This window comes from Amia ocellicauda, chromosome 8, assembly GCF_036373705.1.
Source record: "Amia ocellicauda isolate fAmiCal2 chromosome 8, fAmiCal2.hap1, whole genome shotgun sequence".
Classification (NCBI taxonomy): domain Eukaryota; kingdom Metazoa; phylum Chordata; class Actinopteri; order Amiiformes; family Amiidae; genus Amia; species Amia ocellicauda.
In genome coordinates, this window is record NC_089857.1 from 35,517,725 (window position 1) to 35,545,581 (window position 27,857).

The 27,857-nt window shown below is 36.8% G+C and overlaps 1 protein-coding gene across 1 annotated transcript in view; it reads left to right on the forward strand.

The window, feature by feature from the left end:
* fbxl17 (F-box and leucine-rich repeat protein 17) overlaps positions 1-27,857 on the forward strand; it is a 259,378-nt gene that overhangs the window by 79,800 nt on the left and 151,721 nt on the right. The window contains exons 6-7 of the mRNA XM_066711238.1: positions 4,989-5,096; positions 22,714-22,844. Coding sequence (XP_066567335.1) covers positions 4,989-5,096; positions 22,714-22,844 — 239 coding nt within the window. The remainder of the gene's footprint in view (positions 1-4,988; positions 5,097-22,713; positions 22,845-27,857) is intronic.

Consider the following 27,857-nt stretch of genomic DNA (forward strand, 5'->3'; position numbering starts at 1 on the left):
GACAAAGAGTCATCTATGGTAGGTGACTTTATTCGACATTGTAAATGTGTGTGTGTGTTAAGCAAGCTAATCAGGTCTAATTTTGTAACTTTTCGCTAAATCGGTCATATAGTATATGAAGCGAATCTTGCTTGACAGAAAACAAAAAAAAAAGATTACCAGCTTTCAGGACAGACAGCATTTGCATTCGCAGCATGTATCCAGTGTTGTATTGCATGTTATTTCAAACCTAATTACCCTCCATTACATCAGAACAGACCTGGGTCCTGATTAAAAATGAAATTGGTGCAGCTGATTTGAGTGCTTGTTAATCAGGATTGCTCTTTGCTTCTTCTTATCGAAATGAATTGTTTTCATGCACACCTTTTCTGCCTTTTATGTTCTTTCAAAGATCTAAGGCAGAAGAAAAGGACTTTGGTTTGTCATGTAGAAAATGTCATGTTTGATCCTGGGTGACCGACACACAGTTGTGGGCTGAGGATGAGCTGCGATGAATCTGATAAATTTCTTAATATCTGTAAGGAGGACTTTTGAATTCCCTGTAATCCTAACAAGTCCTCTTCTCATTACTTTTCTCTGTGGGGAACTGAGAATCATTACTGCTTTGCAGGAATTATTGTGATCCTTACCTTTTTGCTCTAAGCTGGCAGTGGGAAGAGTGTATAGAAGATTTGTTGCACTCTTTGTTTTTCTCACGTGGTCTTTATCATGTTTAAACTGATGCTGATAACCTCTGTAGTAAGGCAGGCAAAGGCAAGAAAAAGTGGCACATGTTGATAAGTGGATGCAGTACAAAACTGAAACACAGTGTATGTGTTCTGTCCCAGTGAGAAGATGAGCACCAGGAAAATAGTTAAGCAGTTAGATCTGCATAGGTTTCTGGCTCAAGCTTGCATGTTCTTTTTTCCATGCTTCAGTATGAAGTGTGTGTGTTTTCTCTTATGTTATGAGTTATTAGATTGCTTTTCATCTGACAACCAGTCTCATCAGGTCAAATTAGAAAAGGTCAGAGAGGGCTGATTGTTGGCAAAGATTCAAGTTGCTTTCACATCAAACGCTTTGGTCTAACCACACAGTTTTGGTAGAATACAGTAGACGCCTGTTTTTGGAACTTTTTGTCACATTAAAGGAATTGATTTTGCCAACATTCCTTGGTGGGATATAACCAAATTACATCTATCAATAAGGAAAAGGCCTCAGATTGCTGATTGGCCTCAGATTTTGTTTAGGAGACTGCAAAAACTGTCTTAATATGATCTGTTTTGTTAATTATCGTGATTTGTCTTAAATTCTATTTTAGTTTACTGTCTCAATGCAGTCTAAATATGGTTAAGTTTTTCCTTTAGAACTTCATTTTGCGATCTGTAAATTAAATAACTGCAGTTTTACATTTCAACTGTAGTACGGCATTTTCAAGCCTGAACAATAATGTATGTGGGTATTCAGTTTCAATAATAGAAAACATTTCTGGGCTTCCCAATACGCAGTGTTATAAAAACACTGGCTCACAAAAGGACCTCAAGTGAGGAAATATTTCCTTCTTAGTTCCCCCAAAGGATACTTAAGTCATAACGTGAAGTGTTCTTTGACATTTAAACTTATTCCCAGATGAACGTAAAATCTGAAGAGTATGTAAAATATTAATATTTATTGTAAAATAGAAAAGCACAATAGGAAGCTTTACAGGTAATTGTTATTCACATCAAATGGAGGGACACAGCATGCTGTATCTTAAATGTAATCCAGTAGCAGCAAAACCTGAATATGTAATAAGAAAGAAACCATCATGCTACAATGAAGCATGTATTATTCACATTTGAAAGGTTTGTGGTGTACTCCTACTTTTCAATCAAGTTTGCTTCTGTAAATTTAATAATCAGATTATTAATCAGGTTGACACTCTGTTTTACATCTTAAACATCAAAATTTAAAAGTCAAACTTATTTAGCAATGTGAATTTACTGTTCTTAAGACTGTAAGAAGCAGCTCTTAATATAACGTACCATTTTTAACAGTAGTTTTTCTGGTTTGTTAGAACACCACTGTTCTTTTGTGTTTTGCACTGTGAATGTGTGTAATGTTAGCCTGTAAACAATTATGATTTTCTGTTTCAAATAATATTTTGCTATTTTGTGTGTGTGTGTAAAGCTCCATTAATGTGATTCAGTAAATTTGCATCCTACTGTATTTGCTTTTTTTACATGAATAATCTGGACATAAATATGGATCAGTAATTCTTCTGTAGAATCCTGGCCAGTAAATTATTGATGATGATTTAGAAAATCATATATTCTCATAGATCTTTATAATAAGCAGAAAAATATATATATGCTATTAGTTCTAGGCCAGTAACTTTCCCATTCACAAGCCTTAGTGCTTAACTTATAAATCTCTACTCATCAATGATATTACTTTTTTTTTCAAAGAAAGATTTAACGCCCTGCAATACAGAATGAGAGAATGTCAATGAAGGTCGAAGTAGCAATCAAATTATTACAGATTTTTGGATGAACACTAATAGACTAAGTTAATGTGATCAGTTGTGATTCCTGTACTTTCGCTGACAAAGAGCTTCTTTTAGTATAACTGGAGGATGACAATCCCTTATTTTTGTTGAAGTTGATGAAGTCAGTCAGGTACTCTCATTTTGTTTTTGTATTTATTGTTCATTATATTATTGTGTGCTCCTTTTGAGTTAAATAGAGGGCGTCATTAAATTTGTAAACAGGTTGGCAGCTTCTCTTCCTTTTGATGTCAGTTTTTCTTTGCTTTTAAACTTCCACCGGCCTAAAGGAATCAGTAGCCTAATTAATCAAACAGATACCCACGGTCCTTGTCTGTGATAAAGCAGAATTTAAATTAAAAAAAAAACAACTTTAGGCATCCTGAAAATCAAATTAATTTTGTATAGCAACTCCCCCATATAAGAAAGGTTGGTTATTTGTTTTTTCTTGAAGAATGTTTCTTTCTTTATTACTTCATGTTCAATTAGGCCTATTTCTTTGAGCAATTAATGAACAATTCATTACATAAAACAATTGATAATTGGAAAGAGGCAGGACTCTTAAGACTCTTTTTTTGTGTCTGTCAGCCGGTACAATGTTTTCCTCAGATCCCCGTATTCCACTGTGCTGATTCCAATCTGGGCAATGCAAGCTGTGGCAATAAGTGATGTGCAAACGGTCAAACATAACTACAGTTGGGTGGGCTTGAACATAGACAGAGTTTCTTTGGTTTCGCAGTGAAGGGCAGGCACCTTTAAGCTCCACAATGTTATCAGTGAAAGCCCTTATGTCCATTTCTGAAAGTGTATGGTTACTGTACTACATTAAAAAATAAACAAACAAATATTTTAAATCAATCATTTTGAGAGTTGAATTGCTGAAGCTGGGAATGGAATTTGCTTAAAACTATGCATTAAGGCTTGTGAATTTTTCCTCCATCAAAACCCCCCCAAAACAATCAGTTTATTAATAAATTCAGTAGTACTTCGGCCTGTATATGGTATTGTATGAGACAACAACAATGAAGTAAAGTAGAGGCCACATAAATTTGTCTTGCATTTCCCGTCCTTGTCATTTGTACATTTTTCTCCCTCTCTTGCAATTGTATTATATGACACTAACTACATTTGTGAATCTTGCTATTACCTTATTATAAATGAGCCCTCAGTGCCAGTGGTTTCTCTCCTAGTTCATTGATAAATACAGCTGTAATGGCATTCCATGGAAACACATCCTTCTCATATATACATTTATTGACAATAAGGAACACATTCTGTCTCTATAACTAATTAGCATTCTTTGAAGATCTGTTTACTTTTGGGAAAGATCATGAATGGTTAATCATTTAGACTTATTTGTGTTTTTTTCGGGACATAGATTATAGTTAACTTCAAAGAAGGCGGTAGTCTTGACAATACACTGAGTCTCTGATGGTATAATATCCTCGGGGCATTTAAAAAAAGAAAAAGAAAAAAGCTAATATACAGAAAGAGCAGGGTATCAGGCAGTGACCTTCAGGATAGCTAAAAATGGAATTACAGGGTGCATTCTAATGTCAACACTTACAGTACATAGATGGATTTCAGATTTATATGCAGTGACATACCATAGCTGGAATGTGCTTCAAACAGTTGATTTGGTACATGCTTTGGAAACCAAAGAAGAACTTAAACATTGGTTTGCATTATGTGTGCAAAGAGAGAAAATGTATACCTATGAGAAAATGTACCCAGTTCTGAATAAGAAAAGAAGAGATTTGCCCTATAACATATTTGCCTCTTCAGAACTGATTAATGTCACTTAGGGGCTGCAATCTACATAACTGTCAGGGAAAGGTTAGACTGAATAATATTAAACAATGTTGAAATTAATTGTTAAAGACCCTATTGAAGAATTATGACACTTATTTACTATTATTAGTACCTGACATAGTATGGATCATATACAGCTGCAAGGGTAAAGGCTCAAGGCTACACTTCCTGGCGTCAAGAAGCACATCACTGATAAAACACTAGCAATACGGTACACTGTGCAGGTACAATAAAGTGTCCACATTTGTTTGTTCTTAGCAGTGAAATGGATTAACATTCATGAAATGTTCCTTTCTGTTTGTGCACATTGACTTGACAGCCCACAGTATCTGGAATAATGGACTGTAAGATTATATATTAATTCCTTTGTAAATCGTGTTCTAATTCATATTACGTTATACAAAATGTTAAGCACTGACATTTTTCATCAATTACGTTAAGTTAAATAATTAGTTGTTATAAAGAGTTAATAAAAAAAACTGCACTCTGGAAAAATTACTCACCTTCACATAAGTCTTGCCTCCAAAATTACCGAACGGTTAATACCCCAATGACACGCTGCGGCCCCAGTGCATTAAAAATGTGTTCAGACTTTGACAGTAATTTTTACGCTCTGGTATTTCTATCCAGTTCCCCAAAACCTCATCCCTTTCTTCTATTTCTCTCCTAACAGGTGACAGATAAATCAGTAAAAGCCTTTGCAGAACACTGTCCGGAGCTGCAATTTGTCGGGTTTATGGGCTGCTCTGTTACATCCCAAGGGGTCATCCACCTTACCAGAGTAAGTAGCAGCCTGGAAATGGCTGTCATTTGCACCTGTAATAACTGTCAGAAATGTCTCTTCAGACAGCTGTACACTAATTGGGAAGCAGAACACTGGCCTGCAGCTAACAACTTCTTTCTAAAGTCAGAAGGGCAAACTAGTTTCTTCAATCAGTTTGTGTTGTTTAACCTTTATGTATGAATGTACCTCATAGTGTTTTTGAAAATATTGTTTTATGCCATTAATGTTTTGTCTGATTGATAGGCCCCAAATGGTCTGATTTTATTCTTCTACATTTTCAGGCAGTTGTCACACCTGGATCATTTTATGTTTCTGCATCCATTTTTTTAAATTAACAACCTTCTCAAATGATGCAACAGAAGTCAGTAGTCATGATTCAAGTTAGGATTTGGAAATTAACTTCAGTTTGGAATGGTCTTGTCCATTATGCATGTATATGAAATAATAAATCCATTCATCCATCTATCCATGCTAATAGGGATGTCCTCTGTGTTAAAAGAACAGGACGCCATTTAAAATGCAGACCCTGGGTATTGATTGATGGTCATACCTTCCACATAGTTTGTTTCTTTTCAAATCAAAGGCATAATGAGCAGAAACACAAGTATTTTCAGTTTGAAAAGCACTCTTGCTTATTTCTCATCATGTCATTGACATGATCTGTTTCCCCTTTTCTACCTACAGAAATGACTTTGCTTCTAATATGGTCTATCCACTAGCATTGTGTAATAGAGGAGCAAACAGTTAACATAATATTTTGAGAATTATTGGCTTGTGTTGGGTGGCCAACTAGTGTATTTTCAGGAAAATTAACTAAAACACCTTGAATTTCAGGCTTGCAGGCCTGAAGTTGAGAGCGACTGACAATGGGCTAATGTTTGTGAAGTGCCCATTGTGTTGGGGGAAGAGTTTGTAATGCAATACACAAGTGCGTCTTCAAGCTCTCCAGCAGAGTGCTCTTTCTGCTTGATACCAGTAAGAGTATTGGCTCCTGCTGTTTGTAACTGCTGGAGCTTGTTGGAGCATGAAGGGAGTCTAGTAAATAGAGCATTGCAGTAGTCCAGGCGGGAGAATTGAAAGGTGTGACGGAGGATCTTGGCATCTGGGAGACAGAGCTGCAAGTGCAGATTGATAATGATTTGGAAGTTTAAGAGAGATTTGTCACCCTTGAGAACATAATTGGGGGAAAACAATGCAACGTTTGATGTTTAATTTCAACTCATCATCTTTCATACTCTTTTTACATTCTGCCATTTTTCGTGACCTACTGAGAAGAGTTTACCACACTTCCTCTATACATAAGGCTAAATCCCAAAACAACCTGTAGCCTCACAAAGCTCAATATGATATTAGTGAGCTGGATTTTCCTCAGAGAATAAACTTTCAACTTTTCAATAATCTTTTTTTGGTTAACCTTTTAATATCTTATTATTATGTGTTGTTTGATATGTATGATCAATTACACATTTTTCAGTACATATGGGTAAATTGCTGGGTTTGCTATACGTATCTATAACTGTGATGTTATTAAATTCATAAGAACAGATGGGTACGAGAATATGATGAAAGTGTTTTCCAACACATGCGTCTTAATTGTTTTCTGCTCAAGAAATGAAACATCAGAATGATTGAAGAAGTGTGGGGGAATATCTTACTCTGTCTGGAAGGTCCCAGTCTTATGCATAAGAGCAAAACATGTAATGTCATTGTTAATGGATGTTAAAGTCTGAGTCATATTTAGCATTTCTGGGTTGTTCTTTTAGTACTGGCATCAAGGATAATTATTTGGTGTACTTCAGCTGTTCTATGCACAATTAACAAACCCTTCTTGCTGAAAATGTTTGTCCTTTTTTGAGGGAAATTAATCTAAATATTACGATTTCTTGCACAGAAATTTATATTTATACAGACGAGTGACAAATTAAGGTGTTGGGCCAACATGAGCCGCCAGAACAGTTTCAGTGTACCTTGGCATAGATTCTGCCAGTCTCTGGAACTCTACTGGAGGGATGGAACACCATTCTTCCAAAAGATATTCCCTCATTTGGTGTTTTGATGATGGTGGTAGAGAGCTATGTCTAACACATCAGTCCAAAATCTCCCATAGGTCTGGTGATTGCAAATGCTATAGCATATGATTCACATAATTTTCATACTCCTCAAGCCATTCAGTGACCCCTTGTGCCCAGTGGATCGGGGCATTGTCATTCTGGGAGAGACCTCTCCCATCAGGATATAATGTTTCAACATAGGATAAAGGTGATCACTCAGAATAACTTTGTAATGATTTGCAGTAATCCTTCCCTCTAAGGGGACAAGTGAACCCAAAGCATGCCAGGAAAATGCCCCCCACAGTATAACAGAGCCTCCGGACCCCCTCACTGTAGGGGTCGAGCAGTCAAACCTGTACTGTTCTCTTGGTGTCGCCACACATGCACTCGCCCACTTGTTGAGAATATGGTGAAGGATGACTCATCTGACCATATCACTATTTCCTACATCTCTGTAGACCAGTGCCTATGGTTTTTGCACCACTGAACTCTCAAATGTGCATTTGTCTTTGTAATGAGGGGTTTATGTACTGCAGCCCTACAATAATATCCCTCTCTGTGTAGTTCTCTACGGACTGTTCTTGCTTACACAGTCTGATCACCTGACATTCTCAGTCACTTGGGAAAGAGTTGCTCTTCTGTTTTGCCTTACATATCGCAGTAATGCACAAGCATCACGGTCATTGAATCTGCGCTTTCGACCACAATTTCCGACCCTATTTACTGATGTCTTTCCCATAAATCTAAATGCAGATGTAACTTTAGTCACTGTTCCTATTAAACACTAGCCAGTTGAGAAGTCTCTGTGACTGAAGCTCCTGCCATTCGCGCCCCAATAATGACCCCTCTTTCAAAGTCACTTAGATCCTTTCCTCTTGCCATCTTGATCCAAAGTCCAGGTCAACTGGGCCTGCTCAGCATTTTTATACATGCCACAGAGCTTGATAGGTTGTTAATTGCTTAATTGTATCATGCAGTACACCTGTTTGCAGGCATCTGCATTCGTTATGTTCCTCCACTCATTTATTCAGGTTTTTCCTTTAATTTGTCTGTATATATATATCCAAGATTTCCTTCTGTTTTTAATTTAGCGTATTTGCCACATGCTGTACGATTAAGTGCCAATTTCTGAAAGGGGTGAGCAGTGGCTTTTTTGCCGTAAGTCAAAGGTCAGTTAACAGAGACATGATTTATTGCACATTAGTGGAGCCAACAGCGCGTCACCCTTCATTGTGCCCACAGAACATTCATTAAATGACTAAGAATCATTTCATATTGTGGTTTTATATTTCATCAGCATAGTTTCATATATTAATTTCCCTTCATGAGCAGGTATTCATATAAAAATATAGTAATAAAAAAGACTGTAGGGGCACTACACTTTTAATAAAAATTGCCATTCATATAGAAACCCCCAGGGTGCTTTGGAATTGATTGGTTGGCATTGACATGGATTAAATATGATATTAGCTTATCCTACCTTATACTTTATATCCGCCTTAAAAACTTTGGTCATTTGAAAGTCATTATTAAAAAGTTAGCAATATCAAGCTTTTTCAGAAAAGTGGGTTAACCCCAAAAACCCTCACATTGGCCTCTTGGGTCTAACCCTCCTATTTTCTATCCATTCTTTGTGTGATGTCAGTTTTAAACTCATCATGTCTGGTGCCACAGAGTTCAGTGTAACTTCTTTCTTGTGAAAGTCAGCTTTCATAGATATTTGTCCAATAATATTATTTGCTGTTCTTAAGTGCTTCATGGTTTGAGTCTGTTAATATGGAGTGCTGGGGGGAGGGGGGTTGCCTGTAATTCTAAATTAACATTTTGCTCTGTTGAGGTAACGAAGGGTCAATATTGTAGGATGATTTCAAAGAACATTTTAGTACCTGTCAATTAGCAGGGAGAATTTATAATTTGCTTACAGGAATCCCTTTGGAAAGTTTAATTACATTGACATGTAATTTGCCAGCCTGTCATCTCTGCAGTTTTTGTTTGTATTTGTGTAGTCTAAGGTCATAGTGGACATACTGTATGTTAAGCCTCATTAGAAATGTTCCTTGTCATGATCAATCAGATCATGGAAGGGGCAGCAGGGTCATGGCAGGCATGGTGTTGTGTAAGGTATGGCTTAAATGTTTTTTTTTTTTTTACGAAGAAAGGCTAATTTCTTCACAGCCTCTTCCTCCCCAGATTGTGAGTGAACTATTTTATTTGTTTTTGAAACAGTACAGGATTTAAATAATGGCATAAATAAACAGGACTGGTGATATACCAAGCTGGTCATCACATGACCTTTCCTCTGTGCCATGCATCTGCGTGTCTAGGGTTTGAATCCCACACTGAGCTATGCAGTCTTTGTGGATCTGTAGGATGCCCTTGACTTGGTCACCCCCTCCTCTCCCCAGTGGCCACTTCCAAGGTATCGTACAGTCCCTTGTCTGAGGGAGTGACATTACAATCAAAAATAAAATAAACATTGGTCTCTTGGGAAATAGATATTTATTTGAGTATTATTATTTTTTATCTTCACATTTATATAAGATCACTTCAATGCAAACCATTTGAAGGCAAAACCGTATTTTCTCTTTTAGTTTACACTATTATAATTGTGTATTTAAATAAATGTCATTGCATTATGCCTTCCTCGACCTCATCCTCATCTTGTTTGCATGTTCATTTTTCTTAGGAGACCATGCTGCCTGTTTCTCAGCTATATTTGAATTTAATAAAAGAAAAATAAGGAGTGCCCCATGTGCCGGCTTTGGGTGAATAGATGGCCCAATGAATACTGGGGGGAATTATAACAATCTTCTTTTCACAGCCATCGAAAACACTCTCCACACCACTTATGTTGCCTCAAGAATAATCCAATTCCATGTCAACCCTTCCGTAGAAGAAAAAAGGAAAAAAGACAACCCTTGGGATTCTTTTGATTTGATTAAAAGAATCACCACAAGATTGTGTGGCATTTGTTCTATCAGGTTTATGACCTATACATTCAGATTTACTGGACGTGCTCGGAGTTGGGCGTCATCCAGTGTAAATTTGATCAGGAAGGTGCTCTGCTGTACTGTGGTTCGCTATGTCGTACAATAATGTCCTAGAAATCTTTGGTCATTTCACCTTTATAATTGTGTGCATTCAGCTGCAGTGCATAGCACACCGAAACAGTGTAAGCTCACAAGGCTGAATATTTAGAAAAATCTCATTGTCTAGAAGAGGTCCCTCTGACTAGGCATGACAGATGTTATCAATAATATATTCCCTTTTTTAAAGTAATGCAGTAGCCAGGGTCCAGTTATTCATATTTTGCAAGGTAGGTTTGATTTATTTACTGATGATAGCTACTTTCATCTCTCTTTGGCAGTGATGAATACTTTGTGCTTGGTTTGGAGTAATTTAGATGAGCACTACATTCCCAAGGTCATAGTGCAGGACCTCAAGCCTGTGTACATTAGCTGGGCGCTGGGTTTCTACTTCAGTTACAGAGGAATTGCTTAGTCCCTTAAGATCTCTTTTTAAAGGGTTTGCCAACACGCATGGCTTAATAGTTATATCGGAATTAACTGAAGATTTGAATGACAAGACAATGATAAAAAAAAACATTGGAACATTTAGAAACAGGTAGAAGATGAAGATAAACTGGTTACACTGGTTGTTTTTATATTATTGCTTTGATTCATGTATTTAGAAATTTTCATTATAGTCTTAGGTTTCTGTTGAGGTTAAAATCAAATATTTTTTCCGCTCAAAGCTTATTCAATTTGATAGTGTATAAATGAGTTAATTGAAGGAATTGGCAAATACTTAAACTGTAACTGTTTTAGAAGTATGTTTTGAAAATCGCTATACAATTGAATCCATCTTGACAGTGAAGAAACAGAAGGATGGTCCATTACTTTAGGTGACCATGGCTCTCTGCTGTTTGTTCATTGGATTTACACTAATCAGATTCTTACTGTGGCCTCTATTGACATGCAAATGTAAGATAAAAGGTATCACTTATTCTAGTGATGCTTTGTGCTTGTGATAACCTTGAGAATCCTTCTTTATCACTTACAATGTATATTAATAACTGCATGAAGCACTGTTTTTGTATTAAATGTGTCTTTTAGAAAGCTTAATTGCATTAATGCTCATAATCATTGGTGAGGGAACATTTGTTTAACATTTGCTTGTTTCAATTCTATTAAATACATACAGAAGAAAGCATGTAATTTTATGACCTGCTTTTATTTGCTGCCATTCTTCTTCATTTGCTAAAATTCTCTATGGAAAGCACAAAGTGCAATTGATTTGTGTCTGTTTGACCATTTGTTTAAGTTTTGTACTAAATTGCTGACAATTTAGTCAGAGAAAAGGGTGTTTCACATTTAGATAGATAGTTGTGTTTAGATGTTCAAGTTTTCCGTAAATGGTTTCTGTTAAATATCTTCTCATAAATCACAGAAAAAACTAGAAAAAAACATTACATTTGTATAATGGCTAAATTGTTTCTCATATCTTCATTATGACCAGTTTGTAGGCATAATGTGACTTTTGGTACTGTAATTAATACTATGTTTTGCAGACATTGAAACTCCCTCCATGACCATAAAATAATTATATTATTGCCATCACTTTTCATTAAATTGTCACTATTTTGTTATATGTATGAAATAGACAGACCTGACTGTCAGAACAGCATTTCAACATTTTACATCAATCTATTCTGTCACATGAAAGGTACTTAAAAAAATTATATATTTGTAGTTCATTGAAATATATTGTATTGTTAAATACCAGTCCTAGACTTGTTTATAAACTTTTTTCGCAGACCTTGGTTAGCCTGAATGGTCACTTTATCAGGTACACCTCTACTTTCCATGAAATAGACTATAACTGTTGACTGTCACGGCTGTATGGAGAATAGTCCACCACCCAAATAACATCCAGCCCACGGCGGTCCTTTGGTCTGAAACAGCTTGTTGATGAAAGAGGCTGACGGAGGCTGATTTGTCCAGTGTACCACACAGGCTACTTTCAGTCACCTAACAGCTGAGTACAACAGTGGTGCCGAAAGAGACGTATCAGACGAACAACTTGTTGTACCTTGTCATGGATGGGGTCTGGTAGCCGATTACCTAACCCAGTTCCACTCCTGTCAACGATAATCAAGATACTGCGGTTGCAGTGGATTAAGTAATACAAACACTGGACAATGGAGGACTGGAAAAACATCGCCTGGTCTGATGAATCCCAGTTCCTGAGGTTTCGTGCTGATGGGAGGACCAGGATATTCTGAAAAGTGCAGGAGTTCATGGATCCATCCAGCTGGGTATCAGCAATGCAGGCTGGTGGTGGCGATGTGATTGTGTGTGGTGTGTTTTTGTGGTACACATTGGGTCCCTTCATACTAGTGGAGCAACATTTGAATGGTTCCGTGAACATGACAGTGAATTCAGCTCACTGCAGTGGCTTCCCCAGTCACCACATCTCAATCCAAGCCAGCATCTGTGGGATGAAGTGGAACGAGCTATTCGGAGTAGAGATCCATCTCCAGCCAATTTGCAACAACTATGGGAAGCAATGAAGTTGACACGAGCCAGCATCCCTATAGTGCACTTTCCATTAATTCATGCTGTTCTAAGGGCAAAAGGGAGCAACTCGCTATTAGATTGGTGTGCCACTCAGTGTATTATATGCATAGAAAACAATGATAACTTTTTTTCGGGATACATTTGACCATTTCATATACTTTTTAGGACTTGCGAATTGCTGGAGATTGATGTACAAATATTTTAACATACATTTACATCACTCTTCAATATATCCCCAAAACAAAGCAATTGTTTGAAAATGGGTTGAACACTAATATTCGTTGTGGCTGCCTCTTGCATTAGTAACAGCTCTTTGGCAATGTCTGTACGTTCTCAAAATCTCCAGAGGAAATGTATTCATTTTTCCCTCATGTTGTATCCAGAGACTTTCTTTTGTTATGTTGATAACTGTTCATTAATTGCAATTAATCACAGATTTTGTTTTCCTATTGAGTCAATTGGCACTGATCCTCTGGAGAAGTCATTCAGTTATGTGGGAGACAGTATAAGTAGATGTCTCTCACTTTTGCGGTCCCAATGTGTAGTTTTACAGTGTTTTTGTTCTTTGATATACTTATTTAAAGACATCACATTTTCCCTCCCCAGACACTTTATTAAACTCAATTAACCTCTGCACAATATGCAGTCGTGAGATGCTTGTTGTTTATTCGTGTTCGTTTGGGGTTGATTTTATAAACATCGTGTGGTTGTTGCACTTTGTTTTTGTGTGTGTTATCAAAATTATATTTATTTTGCTTGAGGTCTATGAGGTATGAACATTTTCTTGTGTTAAGTTTTTATTTATTACAATACTGTAACTTAGTACATACCTTGCAGCTATTATTCAAAAGTATTGGGTTACATTTGTATGATATTGTATTAAATGAGTAACAGAATCAGTCAGACTACAGGATAGTGTTGTGAGTTGGTATGAAAAACAAATTAACTAGAGATGTTTTCTGTTCAAACTTGCACCCTTCTGTATGCAGAATGTGTACTGCACCCTAGGGACCTACATATTATGTAGCTACTTTGCTTTAGAGAGTGCTTCTTGCCAGATTAGTGCACCCCTTTAACCTGCTGATTTCTTCTTGTGTCTTTAGACTCTCCCTTGAAACATTAATCAGGACCTCCAATGCTTGAAATAACCTGTAACAGCGGCAGTAGTAGTAGTTTGTAGTTCTTTTGTCAAAGGACATATTCACAGTGCAGTCTAGAGACCTGCTTTTAAAGAGACACGCATTGCTCATTTCTGCACACAAGGTTAGTTTAAGCTAACCATGGTTATTTCTCTCACAGGTTTCTTATTTCTCTGCAAGTAACTTTAGAGGATCCACATTGGTTCAGAATAATTTGAAAAGAGATAATATGATTTGCCCGTCTTCTGACTTGGTTGATGTTACTGTTAATATGATGACAGATAACATATTTTCCAAGGCATTCAATTTTAGGTGTGTAATCTACAATATTCATGTTATTCTAGTCATGTCACAAATATACAGAATAGAACAATATTTGCCAAGGCTTCAAAGACTGTAACTCAATAATTAGTAGTTTTCATTTGTAGAATTGCCTTGAGGGTGCTTATTGAGAAACTGTTTCCCTATTTTACTGCTTGTTTATTGTGTGTTCATATAAGCAGTAGCATTCCTTAGTAGTAATTTGCTTCAATGTCATTATAGGAGGGTGTTTTGTGATCAGAATGGTGGCTTAATGAAGTTTGCTTCCGCCACAAGAATTTGAGAACCTTGTCATAAGTTACTTTCCGAGTTACCTTTATCTTTAAATACATTTTAAATATACCATATTTGGAGAACTGAGCATTATTCTAGGGGTAAGGCATGACCACATCCTTTGTTGATGTTATGTTCCTGCCTGAAGCCAATCCAAGTGTACACCTAGTTTATGGGAGAGAAAATTTAAATGATAAACAATATATGTATCCAACTACAAGAATGAAAATGCACAGGTTGTCTTACATTGCAATGGAGAAATAAGACAGTCAATTGCTATCAGCAGGAAACTTTGGATACAGCCCTCTTAGAGTCCTCGCTTTGGAAACTATTTATACAGGTCAATGGAAGTCTTATTTATAAGAAACATTTCAGAAAACCACCAGGCAAAATTACATATTCGGCCAGGTTTAAAAATGGGCCTATTGTCAAAACCATTTAAATTGTGTAATGAGCATAATGTCTCAGCATGTCACACTTCAGACCCTTTTCTTTTGTTTACAGCACAGTCACATTCTCCGTGGGCTACAAGGCTACGGAGTACATGCACTGCCTTAGAAACAAAATAATAATAAGAAAATGTATATTATAGAATGCCCTTGATGTGTTGGAGCAATCAACTCAGCAGTATTTTTTATTATTATTATGAAACCATGTGCCTTTCCATTTCTTCTTAGCTTGTGCCGGATGTGCGATATCTGTTCCAAGTTCAATATTTATTATTCTTTTCATGAAAATTCCAAAGTTGCGTCCATGATTGTGTGGGAAAATAAAATGACAGAGAAGGAGATCTAGGGAATTAAAAGGCTAGCCATGAGGAATTAATTATACTATTGAAAATGCTCTCATGAAACGTATGTGCGTGTGTGTGTGTATATATACACCGATCAGCCATAACATTATGACCACCTGCCTAATATTGTGTAGGTCCCCCTTTTGCTGCCAAAACAGCCCTGACCTGTCGAGGCATGGACTCCACTAGACCTCTGAAGGTGTGCTGTGGTATCTGGCACCAAGACGTTAGCAGGAGCTCCTTTAAGTCCTGTAAGTTGCGAGGTGGGGCCTCCATGGATCAGACTTGTTTTTCCAGCACATCCCACAGATGCTCGATTGGATTGAGATCTGGGGAATTTGGAGGCCAAGTCAACACCTTGAACTCATGATTCAACAGACCAGGCCACCTTCCTCCATTGCTCTGTGGTCCAGTTCTGATTCTCACGTGCCCATTGTAGGTGCTTTCAGCAGTGGACAGGGGTCAGCATGGGCACCCTGACTGGTCTGTGGCTACGCAGCCCCATACGCAACAAACTGAGATGCACTGTGTGTTCTGACACCTTTCTATCAGAACCAGCATTAACTTTTTCAGCAATTTGAGCTACAGTAGCTCGTCTGTTGGATCGGACCACACGGGCCAGACTTTGCTCCCCTCGTGCATCAGTGAGCCTTGGCCGCCCATGACCCTGTCGCCGGTTCACTTCTTTTCCTTCCTTGGACCACTTTTGATAGGTACTGACCACTGCAGACCGGGAACACCCCACAAGAGCTGCAGTTTTGGAGATGCTCTGACACAGTCGTCTAGCCATCACAATGTGGCCCTTGTCAAAGTCGCTCAGATCCTTACGCTTGCCCATTTTTCCTGCTTCTAACACATCAACTTTGAGGACAAAATGTTCACTTGCTGCCTAATATATCCCACCCACTGACAGGTGCCATGATAACGAGATTATCAGTGTTATTCACTTCACCTGTCAGTGGTCATAATGTTATGGCTGATCGGTGTATATACCTTGTGCATGGAAAGTGTAACTTGGAAGCAAAAAAGAGAAGGCAGTCAGAGTGCGAAGCTACTGTCAATGCTGCAGCCATTTCTAGCAGTGTTGTAGGAATCAAGGTTCTCATCTGCTTGTTTGTTTATTTAGTGTTTTTTTTTAAATAATCCCTGTCTTTTTTGTTATAGTTTGAGTATAATTCACAAATTGTGACAAATTATATGCATGACACATTTTGCCTTGCATGCCATATAGGAACCAACTCATAGCAATAACATAAATATTATTACACATTTCAATTTAACTATATCATTTTATCTTTTACTTTCCACTTTCTCAAATTAGAAAAAATAAAAGAAATCCAAGCAGATGGTTGTATTGAATTTCCCTACAAGATGATAGAATAATGTATTTTTATTTCAAGCTAATCTTGACAAATGAGTTGGCCTTGAGGTAATGAGGTTTAATCCACATCAAAACACCAACTTCTAAAGACAGACACACAGTTGAATTTGATACAGCATGATTTTCTTTGAAGTTGAACATAAAATAGATCCCATATAACCCAGGACAACAGCTGTTTCTGGCCTACCCATGTTGCTCTTAGTAAAAAGTCCACGGATTTGTGTTTTGAATTGTTGAAAGTTGCCAAAGGTTAATGAATGTTTCATCCTAGTTGTCATTGTACTGTGAGAAGTGGCTATGCTCTTTGAAGAAACCTTGTGAATGAATATAATAGTGTTCAGAATTACCACCAAATAATTTTTAAGCACCAGTCTTTGAGGATGGAGTAAGATGGGTGATTTATATGAACGACAAATGACAATGTGCTTTGCGTACCACTATTCAGGGAAATTCACAGCCTTAATGAGTTAATGACAGCTTTAAATGGAGGTGAGAAGCAATCAAAATAACAAAGTGAAAATAAAAATCACAGCTTGACAGCATTATATTTAGTAAATGTTAATGTTTTCCAACACATCTGGGAGAAGATTTAGTTTTTGGTTGAACACCAAAGTAATGTAAATGGTAAGATGATGTAGCCTCTAGCATTATATTTAGTGCTGCTTGCAGAGCAGTACTAATTTACCTCTAATTTCCTATTCGGATTACATTAAGGTCACAAGCCAGAACATATGAGTTCTCCTAGGAGAAATGCTACAGCCATGTTATGAACCGGTTTGCATGCTAATAGGTCTTATTTTTTTGGATATGTAAGGTTTTTTTTTTATATGAAGGAAAATCCCTGAAGACCAATTTGTCAGCAGTGTCGTTTTCTAAGGATACTGTATGTTACATACATAGAGTGTGGGTGTCTACACATATAGAGTACACATTTATGAGGGGGACACATGCACTGTTAATGCATTGCATAAATTCAAGCTTGTACACATGTTGGTTTTCAGTGAGAGTACAATGTACAATGTACAGGGTTTCCCTGTGTTTGAAATTATATACTTCTTCTCTGAGTAGTTAGTCCCATCATAAACTCCAGATAGTGCCTCTGTATTAATTGTTTATAGTGTATAATTTATAAACCATATTTTATTTTCTGCTGACAACACGTTCATTCAGCCTTGGTCTACTGTTGCGTATCGTTTTGTACTTCAGAATTGTACAACTTTACTTCCTTTACTTGTTTTACATCACATTCTCTTGGTTTCTGAACCTTCTGCGGCATCATTAATTCATGCTGAATGTGGAAAAACTGTTTTTACTAGACCCTAGTACTTTTTTAGAACCACCTTAAAATCCGCATCATCAGAGTTATGTTCCACTCCCCTCCGCATTTATTACAAGAAAAAAGAATAGTAAAACTGTAGCATTTTTGGCGATGCTGACATTAAATGTTTAAAGTCACTTCTTGCGGTACCAGAGTCAAAACAACTTCATTAGGGATGTCAATGATTGTGTCAACCTCTTTAGTGCTTTCATTGTATAACTATATTAGGAAAAAAATCATAACAAATGTATTTTCATCACTACATTACAAAAATAATATATGAACCCTAGGACATTATTATTTTATTATTACTCAATTTCTTAGCAGACACCCTTATCCAGGGTGACTTGGCAATTGTTATATTTTATATTTACATTTTACCCATTTATACAGTTGGGCATTTTTACTGGAGCAATCTAGGTAAAGTACCTTGCTCAAGGGTACAACAGCAGTGTCCCCCACCTGGGAATGAACCCACGACCCTCCACACCATATTCCAAAGCTCTAACCATTCGTCCACACTACTGCCTTGTTAGACATCCCCAAGATACATTTGTATGTTACATTGTATATACAAATGTATGTGTTGCTTCTCTAAAAATCCTTACAAGGCACATACAATTCTTCTGCAAGGTGTTTTACTGCAATCTTTCCTGTAGGAAACTGACACCAATTATCTTGTACAGCTTTGCATGTGAGGAAGTTTGTCTTATTTTCTTTAACTCTCTTACAGCATGAGTTCTGCAATCATTACAAACACCTGACCTGTTTAAGTATTATGTTTTGCATTTTTAACACCATATGGTAAATTGCAATTGTATTCGTAAAGAGAAACATTTTTATAAGGATATAGTAAAGCTGTTTTTTAAATATATATATTTTAAATATATATATATATATACACTCACCTAAAGGATTATTAGGAACACCATACTAATACTGTGTTTGACCCCCTTTCGCCTTCAGAACTGCCTTAATTCTACGTGGCATTGATTCAACAAGGTGCTGAAAGCATTCTTTAGAAATGTTGGCCCATATTGATAGGATAGCATCTTGCAGTTGATGGAGATTTGTGGGATGCACATCCAGGGCACGAAGCTCCCGTTCCACCACATCCCAAAGATGCTCTATTGGGTTGAGATCTGGTGACTGTGGGGGCCAGTTTAGTACAGTGAACTCATTGTCATGTTCAAGAAACCAATTTGAAATGACATGGTGCATTATCCTGCTGGAGGTAGCCATCAGAGGATGGGTACATGGTGGTCATAAAGGGATGGACATGGTCAGAAACAATGCTCAGGTAGGCCGTGGCATTTAAACGATGCCCAATTGGCACTAAGGGGCCTAAAGTGTGCCAAGAAAACATCCCCCACACCATTACACCACCACCACCAGCACCAGCCTGCACAGTGGTAACAAGGCATGATGGATCCATGTTCTCATTCTGTTTACGCCAAATTCTGACTCTACCATCTGAATGTCTCAACAGAAATCGAGACTCATCAGACCAGGCAACATTTTTCTAGTCTTCAACTGTCCAATTTTGGTGAGCTTGTGCAAATTGTAGCCTCTTTTTCCTATTTGTAGTGGAGATGAGTGGTACCCGGTGGGGTCTTCTGCTGTTGTAGCCCATCCGCCTCAAGGTTGTACGTGTTGTGGCTTCACAAATGCTTTGTTGCATACCTCCGTTGTAACGAGTGGTTATTTCAGTCAAAGTTGCTCTTCTATCAGCTTGAATCAGTCGGCCCATTCTCCTCTGACCTCTAGCATCAACAAGGCATTTTCGCCCCCACAGGACTGCCGCATACTGGATGTTTTTCCCTTTTCACACCATTCTTTGTAAACCCTAGAAATGGTTGTGCGTGAAAATCCCAGTAACTGAGCAGATTGTGAAATACTCAGACCGGCCCGTCTGGCACCAACAACCATGCCACGCTCAAAATTGCTTAAATCACCTTTCTTTCCCATTCAGACATTCAGTTTGGAGTTCAGGAGATTGTCTTGACCAGGACCACACCCCTAAATGCATTGAAGCAACTGCCATGTGATTGGTTGGTTAGATAATTGCATTAATGAGAAATTGAACAGGTGTTCCTAATAATCCTTTAGGTGAGTGTATATATATATATATATATATATATATATATATATATATATATACACACACAAGTATTGTTTGTTGCAATTGAGAGTTCAATCACTACAATTAACAGCAATACCAATATACAGCTATATATGTGTATATGTAAATATATATATGTAAGTGAGAAATAAATTAATAAAACACTTGGTGTTTTTTAAATTAATAAACGGTATATATATTTACTGAAAACAAGAACGATGCATAACCTGGCGTTTCTCTGGTTTTACTATTGATAGGTATGTGTTTGGGTAAAATGAACATTTTTGTTTTATTCTATAAACTACTGACAACATTTCTCCCAGATTCCAAATAAAATATGAATGGAATGGAATGGCTGCCATACATGTAGAGATGCTGATTGAAGAAAAAATTGCAGTGGTCTGTTAATTTGTTCCAGAGCTGTATATATACACACACACACACACACACACACATATATATATATATATATATATATATATATATATATATAGAGAGAGAGAGAGAGTGAGGCTTATTATTTAAGGATGAGGAGATGATTAATCTTCTGCTGCTTAGAAGTGGGTCCATTGATTGGGCTTTAATAAATTGAAGTGAGTCATGCCATGGGGAAAAGTGGGCTTAATGCAGCAATTTTCAGACTTGTAAATTTAAAACACAAGAGGCAATAAACTATCACAGCAATAAAAATGACACAATTACCACACAATTTGAAATGACTAATAGTGCAGCCAATTTTCATCTGATGATCAGATTCTCCTTAATAGGGAATACACCCAAACCAAACCGTGCTAACTAATGAAGTCCACTTGTCGAGCAAGTGTCTCAACATGCAGGTATTAAATCAGTTTCTCCTGCACTGTACTGGACCCCGTGGGGATTTTTTCAATTACAGATGTTAATATACCTCTCGGTTGATACATGGGATACAACTTCCAGGGAGTTACAGATGCTTTCCTTCATGTTCATGTTTAAGCTCCGAAGATGCATTATTTTTACTTTAACTTCCTGAGCTAATTTAAAAAATCAAATAAACATAAACATATATTTACATATATAAACAACGTTTGCTTCATTATGTACCACATGGGCATTAGATATTGCAGAATGTGGCCTTCAATTGTTTCTGGAATACAGTTACAGCAAATTGTCTTTGGGAAACTGTGACCGTGACTACAGTAGTGTGAATTAACTTGACTAGTGGACAACATCTAGGAAACAACTCAGATCTCATCTTTCAACTTGTAATTGATACTTTATCAGCAGACAGTATAATTCAATTTATTTTTTCTTTAGAAGGAGGGTGCTCTAATATAGCACCATTGAGCACCCGTTTTCAACCTTATGTCTTTATCAACAGCTATGAATATATTTCATTTAAACTTGTATAGAGTGTTGGAAATTCTTATGTACAGATATATCATTGAGCAGCAGGGCTGATTCCTGGCTTTACAATTAAGATTGAAGGGGTTCTAGGGTCAGATTATGGTCTCTGGTCTCACTTTAAATGACTTCAAATACATTAAAACATTTTGTCTGTCAAATTCCAGACCTCACTTATTTCTCCATGATCTACATAATTCTACTAACACAGTTTTTTCCCCCTACTATTAAACCATAATTGTTAGATATAATTAGAAAGTGATGGTGTATATTTGTTACAGTAGATGAATCTCATTTATAATGGATTAGGAATTGTTCTTCACAAACTCAAGAGGCTTCCGTCTTTTGTGTGTGGGCAATTCCAATGTAATGAACCATTAAGGGTAGGTCATTTGTACGAATGTAGATGACTGCAGTTATTTATCCTTGAACATTAATGTAATTCTTTAGTATTGCATTGGGGCATCTGTACAAAGAAACCACGTTTATAATGAGAATATGTTGAGTCCATTAATTGTTTTCATGCGTTGTCTGCAAAATGTGCACGGATGACAGATATTTAGATTAATCTGATTTTAGTAACAAGAAAAAAAAAAAGGGAATAGAAATAGAATACAATGGGAACAAACAGGATGAGGTTTTGTTTTTCCATTTTTCTCTTATGTTCCAGAAAGATACATTCTTAAGGCCCTGCACAATTCATGTTTAGTTCGAATGACCTAACATTCCTTTATTTATTTCAGAAACCTCAAGCAACTTTGATATGACAAAAATTGTGAATTCCTATTTTTGTTTTTGTTATTATGGCCATTCTCTTCTGGTTCTTGTTTCAGCTCTCATTTAAGTAATGGAACTAATTATTTACTTGAAGAGGCTTTTTTTTTATTGTTGTGCAGCTTTTAAACAGATAAACAACTGTTGAACAGTTGGAGATTTTAAATTACCAAAATCAGATTAATATATAAATTAAATCTGTCACCTTATCATTTGCTGAAAATAAAACTAAACTAGATTATTTGTTCAATTAAAGGTTTAATTAAGTAAAGAAAAGAAAAGATGACACAGGACTCATTTATACACAGAACTGGGTTTGGGAATCACTGAACAGTCCCCACAACTTGAGTTTGTGTGTGAAAGGTTTTGTCAGTGCAGACTCATTTGTTTCACTGTGACGCCACACCTTTCACCAAGGTCAGATTAATTTGCCGGATGTAATCAAGTTATTTATTTTATCTTGACTTTTCTCTTCTTTAGCTCAAGAATCTGAGCAGCCTTGATTTGCGTCACATCTCCGAGCTGAATAATGAAACGGTGATGGAACTGGTGAGGAAGTGCCGGAGTCTGAGCTCACTTAACCTCTGCCTGAACTGGAGCATCAATGACAGGTAAAACTCTTGGTTCGCTTAAGAAAAGAACATGTATTGGCTGTTGATGTACTAGCAGCAGCCTTAATGCTATAATGTCTGTGATTGTTCCCGGAGGAACAAAAAAAAATGTTGGATGAAGTAAGAACCTTTTTCCTGATTTGTATGTGGAATGGCTCCGCATCCATGAAGACAATTATGTACTTCTGAATGAATGGTTATCTTAGCTTTTGTTCCACTTTATGGTAACCTAATGAAAGTGGTTTCTTCACAGAGGTATCATTGTATATACACAGTGATTAATAAGAGTGCTAATTTACAAAACCTGGGAGGCAACTGCTTCCTGATGGTCTTGCAGAGTGTCATTCTGATGGCGTTGAGTAATTGACTTTAGATGGCTGTAATTGTTGCTAATAGATTAGCTATTTGTATTGTGGTAGATCTTTTATGGAAAGGGTTACTATCACACTAAAATGCATCTGCAAATTGATTGTTTTTGAAGTGCATCCTCTTGCATAAGCCTTTAGAGACAGGCTTTCTGCAGCGGTTTTCCATTAAAGCAGTTACGTGTCCCCCCACATTCTATGGAAGTTCGAGCCAGCTTTAAAATGAACAACATTGAGAGATTAACCTTTAAAACATAGAATTGAGCATGTTTTTTTTCTTCCATTTTAATTCGAGGAATCTTTTGTGGGCCATTTCTTTGGATTGCAATCCTTCGTATTTCAGTTGCAGCCGGACGAGCTGGTTTCCAAGTATTAGATGAACCGAGGAAGCAAAGGAAGTTTTAAATGAAATGACAAAGTTGTGACTTGCAGCTGGCCTGATTGAGACTGCAGTTATGACTCAAAAGTACTGCCTTACTTCAGTGTAGTATCCGGGTGTGCAGATGTTTGTCTTCTGCAGATCCTGTGTGAAGGACAGTGTCTGAGAGAGTCTGGACGAATTTCATCTGCTGCAGTGAAGCCCTTTGATGTCATGTACTGCAGTTTTAAGGGGCAATTCAAATGTGGGCCAAAAGCAGTTAACACGGAAAATGCTACATATGGTACATTTCTATCCCCATTGTCTAAAGTTACACGTTTATCTAATTTCAAGCAGTATAAAAGAACCATTTGTGCTTAACACTGATTCTTTCTTTCGGTACATGTCTAGGTGCTGAAAATAGTTTCCTTGGGAACTTTTGGTAAATGCTTGAAATGACAAAGTTGTGAATCCCCGACGTCTTAGTTTATATGCTGATTCCTGTTTTAATTTGAACATTCAAGCACATACAAAAGGTAATCTTCTATGGATGGACTGGGAAAATCTCATGAGACACTAGAGGAAATCTAAGAAAATGACCTTCTTACTTTTAAAAATTTGAAATAAATTGTGTAGTTATCTTTTTGTGTACAGGGTTGGCCGGTCTGTTGGTGCTGTGCAGATCAGGTGCACAGAGGTATGCTTGAGATAGCGGTTCGAACCTGACCAGTCTCTGACCTCACACACTATAGTGGGATATTTCAGATAAAACCCGATAAATTCTGCGGTTTAATTTTTTTAACTGTTTCTTTGAAGTTCTAAGAGAAACTCTCAGTGGGTCTCAAACACTTTATGCTATGCTAAGTTTTTAGTAAGTATGATAAGATGCATCATTGGATTCTGACATATTTTCAAATTATTATTATTAACTTAAATTCATCTGTCTGAATCAATCCAATAATTTGACATTTATTGCTACATTTGAGGTAGGGTTTTTGCAGGTCACTTAGGGCATCCTAATATTCGAGCCGTGTTTTTTTAAACTGATTCTACAGTGAGGGAAAAAAGTATTTGGTCCCCTGCTGATTTTGTACGTTTGCCCACTGACAAAGAAATGATCAGTCTATAATTTTAATGGTAGGTGTATTTTAACAGTGAGAGACAGAATAACAGCAAAAAAATCCAGAAAAACACATTTCAAAAAGTTATAAATTGATTTGCATGTTAATGAGGGAAATAAGTATTTTGTTGTTATTTTTGTTGTTATTCTGTCTCTCACTGTTAAAATACACCTACCATTAAAATTATAGACTGATCATTTCTTTGTCAGTGGGCAAACGTACAAAATCAGCAGGGGATCAAATACTTTTTTCCCTCACTGTATATATTATATCCGTGAATGTTCAAGGACCTGGGAACAAAATCATTGGCAAATAATCTGCTTTGCTCCTTTGAATGTCTCATCATAGAGGACTTTAGGAAAGAGAAGTGCAGCATGTTCAAATGGCTTATGCCTCTTGAGAATTGGATGGGAAGATTACCTTCATCAAGAATGATATGGGCAAACTTTTTAACTGTCTTTAGTATGCATGGCAGCACATTAAAATCCCTTAAATTACATCCCCGGGAGCATTATAAATCTTGTCGTTTACTTTTCTCTATTCTTTAGCATAGTCTTTTGAGACACATTGCAGGTTTTCACTGGATCGCCATTTCTGTCAAGGTGATAAAAAGTCTTGCTCTCACACTCAGACATGTGTCCACCTGTGCCTGCAGAATACAGTTGTTGTAAAGGAAAACATTTACTGACTTTGTTTATCATATCTGTACATTACTGTTTAGTTTCACCAAGTAAATTGACAAGGAACGTATGAAGGGTGCGGGTTGAGGGGATTGGATCCAATAGAAGCAGCAGAACTCTACTCTAGCTGGCTAAGAATGCCCTGGATCTTAAGACTGCAGATAAAGCATTATTTCCTTACAGTATAATCAATAATCATTGGTTTAAAGATTATTTGGCACTGTGTTTATTTTCTTGCGGTTTCGTATGCTACAATTTTTTAATGAGTCCTTATTTTTGTCTAAATTGTTATGCAGACAACTTCAGCAAAGTGACATAACTGGATCACTGGACAAAAGAGACACAGGATATGAAACGAGTACAGGATGATGATACTAAAGTTTTTCTAACCCATTAGTTTAAACTTCTCTGTAAAACCTTTCTGTCAGTATAATTAGCTGTTATTCGTGGAAGAAAAAAAAAATCTGGCACAATGCAGCATATTGATTTGTGTGTGTGCAGATTCGTTATCATTAGCAGACTTCTGAAACTTCTTCCCTGCCTCTTGTGTTTGGTCACCCTTTAAGGGCATATGAGACTCTGCTGCTGGCCTGGGCATTAGGGTCAAGTAACTAGGGAATGAGCTTTTAGGAACGCAGCTTTTCTTTTCTGTAAATAACAAAAACTTAATGTGGACACTGGAGGCACCGAGCTGGAGATATTTCTACCACAGAGGATCTGAATTGGGCCTTAAACTACTTTTCAATTTTTATAACAATTTAACTGGTAGCTGTTAGATGTGACTGAGGCTGTGACCTCCTAAGATTGCATCTCCAGGGTGCAAGAAGCAAATAGAAAGCGACTGATAGAGGTAGAAAGAGAAGTAAAATCACATCGTTTTCAGATATAATTTAAGTGTTGATGGTAAAAACCATATTTTCATGCCCTCCATTTTTTGGCAGGATAGAGTACCTGGTCATTTTGCTGTTGTGCCTTAGACGCATATATTTTTTCAGTGTAAAGCACAGAAAGATAACATAGATCTTACCTTGCTCTGTGACCAGCTGTGTAATAAGCATCTGTTATCCAGGTTCTATAAAACCTCAGGTAAACGATCTCCCAATCAAAGCTTTTCATCAAGAAAACACAGACATCAAATTGGATTGTACATCCCCCTTTCCTATTAAGTGGTTTTATAGCATGATGAAGGTTACACTCATTTAACTCCTTGTACAGTAAATGCAGTCATAGAAATTTGAAATGACTGTTGCTCATCTTCATCATCATTTTTATTAACTTCCACAACACTTTGTTTGATAAAGACGGCTATAAAAGGAAAGCTGGTTTTAACAGCTTCATCTCAATTGTACATATGAATGCAAAACATGATTTCTTATTCACTTTATATATCCCACAGTGATTTTGAACAGTCATAAATAAACGTTTTGAATGCAAAATGCTTTAATCCTGCTACAGCTCACACTTTACGATATATTGGTAATTTATATATATTCAGAATCTTGCCACTATTGTATTTTTCAAAAAACTTTTTTTTATCACCTACTTTAGACTCCAATCCAAATATTGAACTTTTTAGTACTTCTTTCAATCAAATATATATGTTTGTTCAAATGTATAAATACAATTCTGAAACAGATCTGAATGTGTAATCATACAAGGGCTTTCAAAAGAGTTTGGCTAAAAATGATTGTAGAGAAATTAAAGACCATTTTCTCTTGGCATAAAAAGTAAAAAATAACAAAATTGGTATGATTCACATAAATAGGTTTTTATAGGATGCCAGTGATTGAAAAAGAAGCTTCGATGAACAGTAGCCAAGGTACCCTCGACTATAAAAACAGTGCATTCAGTTAGTTTCTTCTATTGCAAAGTTTGCTTGTTCACTGGTATTTTACATTGAATAATATGCATCCAGGTTATTGATATTAAACTTGCTTCCTTTTTCGAATCAATTAAAATCTGCAGCTGCTCCACTCAGTGTAAATTTTCCAGCGGCTATCCAGCAGCATTTCATCAGGCCAGTAATATAACATTTATATAAAGCAGCTCTCAGGGCAGATTTAGGAGTTGCCAATTGGTCTGCTGTTCAGTAAAGTAATTTCTTGCATGATTTGGTTTGTGTTCTAATTGAGTGGTAATGTATACATAGGAACAATACGTATCGCGGCTGTTCTCCGAACTCAGCGGGGAGTGTTTTCAGCTGAGATGCATACCTTCATGCTCTCCAAAATAAAGGTCATATCATTGGCACAAATGTTTTTCTTCTCCTCTGAAATGGATCTTAATGTGCTGGCAAATTACAGAATAATCTTTAATCCTTTACTTCCCAGAGCTTTTCAAGGAAGAAGGACATTACTCTTCAGTGTATCGCGGGAGGGAGGTGGGTGATGAAGTATATAATTGAGCTTTCAAAAGAAAAATGTAGAGAAATCCAAAAGGGGAACATAGTCAGGCATTTAATTATGGAGGGAGAGTTGATGTCATCTGCA